The sequence below is a fragment of the Pterocles gutturalis genome, unplaced genomic scaffold (assembly GCF_000699245.1).
Source record: "Pterocles gutturalis isolate BGI_N339 unplaced genomic scaffold, ASM69924v1 Scaffold28830, whole genome shotgun sequence".
Lineage (NCBI taxonomy): Eukaryota > Metazoa > Chordata > Aves > Pterocliformes > Pteroclidae > Pterocles > Pterocles gutturalis.
The window spans coordinates 1-9,626 of NW_010146711.1; the positions used below are offsets into that span (position 1 = coordinate 1).

A 9,626-nucleotide genomic window follows, 5' to 3' on the forward strand; every position below is an offset into this window, starting at 1 on the left:
ATGTGGGCAGCCTACACGGGGACCACCTCTCTCAGAGCTTCAGAAAGCGGTGCAGTGAAGATGGGCATCGCACGGATCATCCCACACCCCTCCTACAACACTGACACGGCCGACTACGACGTGGCCGTGCTGGAGCTGAAGAGGCCGGTGACCTTCACCAAGTACATCCAGCCCGTGTGCCTGCCAGACGCTGGCCATCACTTCCCCACCAGCAAGAAGTGCCTTATCTCCGGCTGGGGCTACCTCCGGGAGGATTTCCGTAAGCAAGGCGTGGCATGCGGCAGAGGCACGGGGGGTGTGAGTGGTGCAGGAGCACCCCAGGAGGGAACTCGGGCCGTGCTCTGGGCAGCCGGGGTGGGCTGTGACACGGGCAGCTGGTCCCGTGCAGGGCTCTCTGCAGGGAGCTCACGGTCGCATCTTTCTCGTTTAGTGGTGAAACCCGAGTTCCTGCAGAAAGCAACGGTGGAGCTGCTGGATCAGGCACTGTGTTCCACCTTCTACACCAATGCCCTCACCGACAGGATGATGTGTGCTGGCTACCTGGATGGGCAAATCGACTCCTGCCAGGTAAGCTTTACCCGGGGGAGCCGGCACACCTCCCCGCAGGAGGCTTTTCCCTCCTGGCAGGCACCGAGCAGCACTTCAATAAGCAGGATCTGCCATCGTGGTCACAGGTTTCCCTTGGCAAGGTTTGAGGCTACGCCTTGGACCCCAGCACAGGTCAGGGACTGCAGAGGACAAAAATGAAGATGTGTTCTCTAGTGCTTAGAGCAGGGCGCTGCTGTTTAAGGGGCTCTTTTAGGTATTTAACTCCTTTTCGCTGCTTCCTGAGCTGCAATCGGGGCTGGTGCTACCAATGAACCTGGTCGGTCCTTAGACCAAAACCCAGATGGCAAAGGGAAGCAGTGGAAACTGAAACACACCAGCAGCTTTTGGTGAACAACTCGGTGTTTGCCCTGGTTAGCCTTTATCCAGCCTGGCACTGCAAGTGGTCAGCTGGAGAAAATCCTGCCCTTCGCAGTGTGCGGGGAGGGGAGGGCTGGTCTCCGTGGCTGTCCCTGTGGTTTGGCAGAGTCCTTTCACACCCACAACCACCACCTGCACCCTTCTCTGGTGGTCAAGCTTCTGATTTCTGCACCAAATGCAGCACGAACACTGGAGAAGGGGCCAAGAATGGAAGATTGGAGGTTGGATGATGAGCGTGACCCATCTGGTTATCTGTTACTCACCTAGAGCAATGCAGCGCCCAGAAGGCACTGTCAGCCTCACAGACACCCCATGTCCTACATCGGTGACACTCATATGGCCCCACAGTACCAAATAATTGACCAGGGAACCATAGGCCACATCAAGCCAATGTCATGCAAAGATTAGCATGGTCTTCCTGGGTGGCATAGCATGCGACGAACACCCATCAGCTGGCTGCTTACGGGCTGCTGGGCTTAACCTTGAAGAGCTGCAGTTTAACAAGTGATTAAACCGGTACACATGCTTACACTAGATTTTACGTAGGATGTCCTTGTGCTCTTCCGGCATATCAAGGGCACAAGGCTACTGCTTAATAGCAGGACAGGGCGCCCACACAGAGGAGCACCCAAGCGCCAGGGCAGGAGATGCTTCGCTCATCACTAAGCTGGAGAAAATAGGCAGAGGTCAGCTGGGGCACATGGGAACAGAGAGACAGTCTGGCAGAGGTGTGCTGAGGGTGGCCAGGGCAAGCTCAGAGCGTCCCCAGGGAGAGCTCACCGTCTGGTTTCTCTTGCAGGGTGACTCTGGTGGGCCCCTGGTTTGCCAAGAACCATCTGGCAAGTTTTTCATGGCAGGAATCGTGAGTTGGGGAATTGGATGTGGTGCAGCCAGGCGGCCTGGGGTTTACACACGTGTTACCAAACTCAGAGACTGGATCTTGGATGCTATTTCTGCCTTCCCCACCTCCATGGACCATCCTGTACCTCCGATACAGTCCAGTACTAACAGCAACATGGTCAGCCCTGAAGAGCTCAAGGCCACCACCACCGCAGCAACCCCCACCGCGTCCCCAGCCCCGGCTGCCAGCGAGCCCGTGACTGCATCGAGACCAGAAGGTACGAGCACCTGCGGGATGGGGGCACCCTGGGAGGAAGAGTGGCTGTGGCTGGAACAGGTTCAAATGTCAGGTTTGTTCTTTCGCTGAGCTGAAATGACCTCCAGCAGGGTGACCCACACAGCCCTTGTCTAAGCGCTAAGGGCCAAGGCACAAGGGACACTGGCTGCCCCAGCTCAGCCCAGGGAAGCCTGGCAAAATCACTCGGTACCTGCACAGGTGAGTTTCATGGGCTCCTTTGCTTATGCAACCAAAGGTGTAGTTTTGTCTGCTGCCTGTGTAACTGGTCTGCTTCAGCAGGCCCAGGACAGCGCACTGAGACACAGCAGCGTCTGACATGGTTTAACCTGCTGACCACTCACTCTTATTTGCCACCTAAGGATCTCCCAACAGTTCAGAGTTGGTGGGTGCAACTTCACAGCAGCCATGCATCTTCTCCCAGAAGGGAAGGAGGGCAGGTGTCTCTAGGATGACCTGTCAGCCCCAAGGAGCCCTCCCAGCAGCTCTGCAGGGAGATACAGACGTAGGGTATTCTTCTAAATGTAGGATTAACTTTTTATCTGGAACGGCAACGCTAAGAGGCACAGAGCTGCTGGTTACTCTGCCTTTAAGAAAGGTGCAGGATTAAGGACTTGCCAAGAGCAAGATGCAGAACAGCAGTTGGGGTGAAAGCCCACGTAGGGCTGCGTGTGGCCACCAGCAGGGATGCCACACTTCATCCCTGACCTGTCCCTGCTCAGACTTACTGGTTGGTCAGAGAGAGCAAAAGTCTCTCCTGGTTTGTCTTCTGCCAGGAGTACTCACAAGTTGTGCTTTGGCTTTTGTTCAGAGTGTGGAGGACGACCTGGGTTCTCTAAACCCAGCAAGATCGTCGGAGGAACGGATGCTTCCAGAGGAGAGATCCCCTGGCAAGTCAGCCTGAAAGAAGACTCGAGGCATTTCTGTGGTGCCACCATAATTGGGGACCGCTGGCTGCTGTCGGCAGCTCACTGCTTCAATGAGTAAGAGTCCATCCCTGCTCGCACCGCTGCTCAGCTGGCCTGCCCACTGGCACGGAGCTGTGTGGCTCCACGCGGCCGTGCAGCCAAACCCACCGCTGGGGCACTGGAGTCACTGGGGAAAAACAAGGAAACACGTTGGACATGAACTCCTGTTACAGCTGGAGCTTCACAGTAAACGGGGTTTTGTGGGGAGGCTGGGAGGAGGCAGGGAAAGGTTAAAGCAGCCTGGGCAGGGAGCAAGGACAACACATCTAATGGGTGGAAAAGGAGAAGTGCCACAAGAGAGTTTCTTCAAGAAATTTAACCTTAAAACTTGGCTGTAATAGAGGAAAGAGAGATGTGGTCAGCTGTTACAGGAAGATGGTCAGTTCAGTCCTGCATGGTGCTGTTAAGCAGCAGGAGCCCAAGCCCGGGCTTACAAATAACCTAGATAAAGAAATGAGTAACAAGAGGATAATGTTTGTCAAGAATAAAAATTCCTGAAGGCAGCAAAGGTGGAGGACTAACTACAAGGAGTTTCAACATGACCTTAAGCATTAAGTAGTTGGGCAATAAAGCAGCAAGTGAAATGCAAGGAAGCGAAGTGAGGCACATAGCAAAAAAGCAGCACTAGCTGTCTGCAGGTGGTGATGGGTCTCCATCAGTTTTAACCATTCAGAAAAAGAGGTCAGAAGAGCAGTTCTGTGGGCAGTGGTAACTAAAGAGCAAGTGAATGGCAGTAATTATGAGAAAAACAACCGAGATTAACCAGCTGGTTATCCACAGCATACTGATTTCTCAAACATCGCATGTGGTGCTAGAGTAACGCTGTTAAAGGCTAACACAAGACATGAGGATGAGCTGGGTTTGGAACAGCACCCATAACAAGCGTGACAAACTAGATCAGTCTAGAATTGGGAAAAGGGACAACCAGGTGGGGAGGGAGTGTGTGATAGGGACTGTACAGTTACCAAGGGTACAAAAAAAGTGTTTAGGGAATGCCATCTGACTTTTTCTGATATCAAATAAAAAGGTGGAAAACAATCAAAAGGAGCAGTTCTTCATAAATGTCATTAAATTGAATGTTTAATATTCACATGCAGTTAGGGGAGAAAAAGGAATAAAACACAACTCTGGAAAAATCCAAATAAAACCCAAAAGTCCTTCAAGACCTACTGAATACAGAGACACCATCTGTGTGCCAGAACACCCCTGAAATCACAAATTTCTGGAGGTGAGGAGAGGATTACTACATGTCTACCTGCTCTTCAGGAGACATCCAGCACGTGCCCCAGGCCTGGCTTAGCCGGGCTGCTCGTCTGTGTGCTGGGCTCTGCTGTGGCAAAGGAAGGCTTCCAACACTGATCATTTAAAGTTGTCTGCAATGTAAATGCCAGAATTCATGCTAGGGATATGTCTGTGAGCATGCATGTTTAGGTTTACGTATTTGCAGGACAAATCCAGAAGAGATCGAAGCCTATGTGGGAACAACATCACTCAATGGAACAGATGGGACTGCAGTAAAAGTCAATGTCACACGAGTGATCCAGCATCCCCTCTTCAACCCTGCTGTTCTGGACTTCGATGTGGCTGTTCTGGAGCTGGCAAGACCTCTCGTCTTTAACAATTACATCCAGCCCATCTGCCTCCCACTTGCTGTGCAGAAGTTTCCTGTTGGCAAGAAATGCATCATTTCTGGCTGGGGTAGCCTCCAAGAAGGGAATGGTAAGCAGTGATGTGTGACCAGTTGATTTGCTCCATAGCAGTGACAGACAGCAGCAAAACCTGTGCCACTGCCACACAGACAGTCCTGGGAGCATATGGGACAAGGGACAGGGACAGTCAGGAACTGAGAGAAACACAAGAACAAGTGAGAATAAGGGCACACAGAGCACTGCCTTAAACCACAGTTATTTAGGAGCCACCAGCAAACAAGAAAACGGAGAGATCTGCTTGGCAGGAAGCAGGAGGAACCTGCTGGGCTCCCCCCAGTAGCTCCCCTGTGTTAAGCAAGAGCAGGGCACTGCCTCGGTGGCCTGACAGGACAGTGCCTCAGCCCCAGCAACCACGCTCAGTCACAAAGATGTTCCAAGCAATTAGAAAAAGCAAAGATCCCATTGCAGGGAGGCCTGAGGGCGGCATGTGTGCTATCAAAGAAGCTCTGCTGTCCCTCAAACAGTTGACCAGGAGGCCACAAGCTGACAAGACAACAGAAACTTGCTGCCTGCAGGCAGCGTCCTTTGCAGAGGCGTGAAACGGCACCCGGGGCAAGCCAGGAGCTGCAGTGCTGCGCAGAGGGTGGCTCACATCGCACTCAACTCCCGGGTGGGATTAGAGCCTATTTCCCTGAAATAGGTGTTGGGTCAGTCTAAAAGCCATTAGTTCCCACTTCGCTTTGCTGCACTCACTAATCCTGTGGTTTTCCTGCAGTCACCAAGCCTGAGATCCTGCAGAAAGCCTCTGTGGGCATCATAGACCAGACGACCTGCAACTTCCTCTACAACTTCTCCCTCACTGACCGAATGATCTGTGCTGGCTTCCTGGAGGGGAAGATAGACTCATGCCAGGTAAGAGTCCGGGATTTTTCTACTCCTCTGTAGATCGTTCCAGAAACCTGGGCTAACTCACAGCCTCAGCACATCCTTGGGAAATATTTACTGCGCTGCTGCAGCCAGGCTGTAATCCCCATGTACCCCAGCCTCCTGCCTTGGAGCTCTAGAAAAGTAGAGAAAGATCCCTCCAGTTAAACCCACTGCTCTGTCTGACCAGACCGGAGTCCCCAATGAAGCGGGCCTCCTCCTGTGGCAGCAAGACAGCGGTGGCTGTCCTTCACTCATGGAAAGCTGCTGTTGGGAGCTATTAACTTCCAGGAGCCAGTGACTCCAGTTTCAACCTCTGCACACTCAAGTCTTGCATGCAGACAGCCCCGTGGGGCTGGAGAAAGAAGAGTTTGGGGCTAGCTAAGTCCTCCCTTACGGCTGAGGGGCAGCTCCATGTAGACTGTCCTGGGGAGACTGGGCTGAGCAGCCGTTGCCTTGCTTCTTCCTCAGGGAGACTCAGGTGGCCCCTTGGCCTGTGAGGTGGCCCCAGGAGTGTTTTATCTGGCTGGCATCGTGAGCTGGGGAATTGGCTGTGCCCAGGCTATGAATCCCGGTGTGTACTCCCGAATCACCAAACTCACAGACTGGATCCTGGATACCATCTCACCGTTACCCACTCCTAGCACAGGCACTCCTCCCAGCTCAGCCATCGCTAGAACTTCTCCTGCAGCCATCCTCACCCACCAGCCCAGCACAGCCGCTGCCAGTCCAGTCAACAGAACCACCCTGGGGATGAAGATGACTGCAACAATGAAAGAAACCTCCACAGCTCTGGAAACCACCGAGCCTGCCAATGCCACCCAAACCCCAGGTAAAACTGATGACAAACCTACTGACATGTTGGTAGGAGGCCTCCAGCCCCAGGACAGAGGGTGCTGAGCAGGCCGTGGGCTATTGCCTTCCAGTGGTGCCTTGTAACAGCCTCACCTTCAAGTGTTCCAGCAAGGTCTGTATTGGAAAAGAAAATCCCGAATGTGACGGCATTGTTGACTGCAGCAACGGCTTCGATGAGCGCAACTGTGGTGAGTACTTCTCTGCAGCCTGCAACTGCTGCCCAGAGTCCCCGTGCAACCCACCAGCTTCACATGGGCTGTCCAGTTGTACACTGGGCGCCTGGGCCAGCCTCTCCCGGTCCAGCTCTTCCTTGGTCCTAACAAGATAAAGCTGGATGAGCAGGGTCCAAATTTTCTGTCAGGGAACGCGGCCTCTTCTCCGACTTCCCAGCAGACAGGCCTTCTGGCCAGTCCATCTGCTCGTACAAGCTGGCACGACAGCTCTGCACAACATGGCAGCCCAGGAGATGTCTTGTCACCCCTGGGACTGCCCCTTGGATGGCACGTTCCTCGCTGTGTGACAGCTCAGCCAGCCCATCCCAACATCCCCTCCTCACGTCCCACATCCCTCGAAGGTGTGATGTGTGATAACAAAAGTTCCCAAACAATCCCACGTCTGCCTGGCCGTGCTCCAGATGGGTGGATGGAATTCATCCCATCCTGTTGCCCGTGTCTGTCTCCCCAGAAGGCTGCCCTGGGGCACAGGCTGTGGAAGGAGGGAAGATGTCCCTTTCCCTTACGGCTACGTAAAACCACAGTGCCTCCTCTTCTGTCCCAGACTGTGGCTCAACAACCGCTCTGGCTTTCAGCAAGATCGTGGGCGGCAGCACTGCAGCTCGAGGAGAATGGCCCTGGCAAGTCAGTCTCTGGCTTCAGCGGAAGGAGCACAAGTGTGGTGCTGTCCTCATTGCCGACCGGTGGCTGCTCTCTGCAGCCCACTGTTTTGATATGTAAGTCTGAGACGGGCTACTGAAACCAGCTGGCTTGTGGCCGCATTCCTGACAGCCCCCCTGCCCTTCCCCTGCCTCACAGCCCAGCACCGCAGGGCGATGCCATGCCCCACTGGGAGCACATGCTCCTTATGACAGACGGGTGTGAAGAGGAATGGGGGGAGCAGAGCCTGGGTATGCCCCTGGAGTGATGGAGGCAGGGGTCCTGGCCTCACGGGGCGTGGCCACAGTGCATCCCAGCCCCATGAGTGGGGGAACAGCCCCTCTTGTGAGGCCATGCTCCTAACAGCCAGGTTTGCTGTCTTTCTGCAGTTACAGTGACCCCAAAATGTGGGTGGCCTTCCTAGGAACACCTTTCCTGAGTGGCATCGATGGCAAAATGGAGAAAATATTCCGTATCTACAAGCACCCCTTTTACAACATCTACAGCCTGGACTACGATGTGGCGTTGCTCGAGCTCACCACGCCCATTAAGTTCAGCAACACCATCAAACCCATCTGTCTCCCAGACAGTTCACACACCTTCCATGAGGGAGCCACATGCTTCATCACAGGCTGGGGCTCCACGAAGGAAGGAGGTACTGGCTGAGAGCCTCCCTCACACCCATCATGGCCAAGCTAAGTACCCCCTACCCCGCGAGCCCAAACATCGCTGACCCCCATCGCTGCTCCAAGCACTCCCCATGCCAGGCCAGACTCTGCAGGGGACACTGCAGGACAAGGTTTGCTGTCCCCACAATCCCTCCCAGCCACCACGCGCTGTATCCATTTGGTTGCACCTCTGCCCTCTCGCAGCCTTCCCAAGCTTCCCACGTGCAAGCCCCGTGCTCCCCATCCCTGTAGCAGCTGCTTGCTCTGTGCTCCTACAGCGCAAGGACCACGCTGAGACCATTTCTGTCTGGTCAGCCAAGCTGCCTGACAAACCACCCGCCACAGGGACCCTCCTGTGCTTGCTCTGCTGGGGAGGAACCAGCCCCGAGCCACCTTCCCAGCGCAGGTCTCTCCCTTTGGCAAGCACGGGAGATCCCACTCCTACACGTGCTGCTGTGTCTCGGGTGCTCTGCACTGAGCTAACGGTGATACCTGTCCCCTCAGGTCTGATGTCAAAGCATCTGCAAAAAGCGGCAGTGAACATTATCGGGGACCAGGCCTGCAAAAAGTTCTACCCTGTCCAGATCAGCAGCAGGATGGTGTGTGCTGGTTTCCCACAGGGCGCCATCGACAGCTGTTCAGTGAGTACAAGAGCAGCAAAAGCTGCCGCAGGGACAGAGCAAACTTGTGCAAAGCCCCCAGGCTCTATCCCCTTGCCCTGCCTCCCCGAGCCCAGCTGTGCCTCCATCCGCCCCCCTGGCTGTTGCCGTTATCTGAGTCCATCCTGCACACACCCGGTTCTGCTTGTCCCACCAACCTGTGACGGGCCAGGGGAACAGGCAGAGAGGTAATACCAAAAAAGAGACCGCAGGGTACCACGGAGCCTGTTTCATGACCCTGTTGTGCCTCAGAACATGCTCTTCGTGTTCCAGCCTCAGACTGTGCATGCCAGTACATCCCTGGGTAGTCCTCTGGCTCAGAAGCAGGCTCCTGGGGAGGTGGGAACAGGACAGCAAATGCTCTTATGTCCCAGAGAGAACAGCTCACAGCTGGGGGGGCTGGGCTGGCTTTTTGGCTTCATCCAGGACCCTTTTTCTCTCTCTGCAGGGCGATGCAGGTGGGCCCCTGGCATGTAAAGAACCCTCAGGGAAGTGGTTTCTAGCAGGAATCACAAGCTGGGGCTATGGCTGTGCCAGGCCATACTTCCCTGGTGTCTACACCAAAGTCACAGCTGTCCAGGGCTGGATTGCGCAGAACCTCAAGCTCTGAAGCTGCGTTTTGCCACTCAGGGAACCCGATGAAAGAGGAGTAATTGCCAGAGGATGCACTAACATCTCAGCTGTTGTACATGCTATTGTCTATGCTCTGCATAGAAAGGTACAATTCTAGACACTTTATATAAATAAATGAGGCCTGTCCCATCTTAAGACCTGGCCAAACATCCTACACCTTAAAATGTGGCCTTTCTAGGTGCAGGGTTGCCAGAAACATTTGCCAGAGATTCATCTAGTTTGGTTGACCTCTGTCAGAATGGGTTTGGGTTGGAAGGGACCTTGATTTGCTTTAGGCACCAGCCGGGCATCGCTTCA

General features: G+C 54.4%; 1 protein-coding gene across 1 annotated transcript; it reads left to right on the forward strand.

Moving 5' to 3' along the window:
- Positions 1 to 9,306, forward strand: TMPRSS9 (transmembrane protease, serine 9). The gene is made up of 12 exons (XM_010085852.1): positions 1 to 259; positions 431 to 567; positions 1,766 to 2,084; positions 2,913 to 3,084; positions 4,517 to 4,788; positions 5,494 to 5,630; positions 6,114 to 6,474; positions 6,569 to 6,685; positions 7,275 to 7,446; positions 7,759 to 8,024; positions 8,542 to 8,678; positions 9,145 to 9,306. Exons 1-12 carry the CDS (start codon positions 1 to 3, stop codon positions 9,304 to 9,306), a joined length of 2,511 nt encoding a protein of 836 aa, XP_010084154.1.
- The last annotated feature ends 320 nt before the right edge of the window (positions 9,307 to 9,626 follow it).

Bases quoted from the DNA above. Each gene is read 5' to 3' on its own strand.
- TMPRSS9 (XM_010085852.1), top strand. From the start codon at position 1: ATGTGGGCAGCCTACACGGGGACCACCTCTCTCAGAGCTTCAGAAAGC. The intron at 6,686-7,274 runs GTGAGTACTTCT...CTTCTGTCCCAG, and splicing joins CTTCGATGAGCGCAACTGTG to ACTGTGGCTCAACAACCGCT. The intron at 7,447-7,758 runs GTAAGTCTGAGA...GTCTTTCTGCAG, and splicing joins GCAGCCCACTGTTTTGATAT to TTACAGTGACCCCAAAATGT.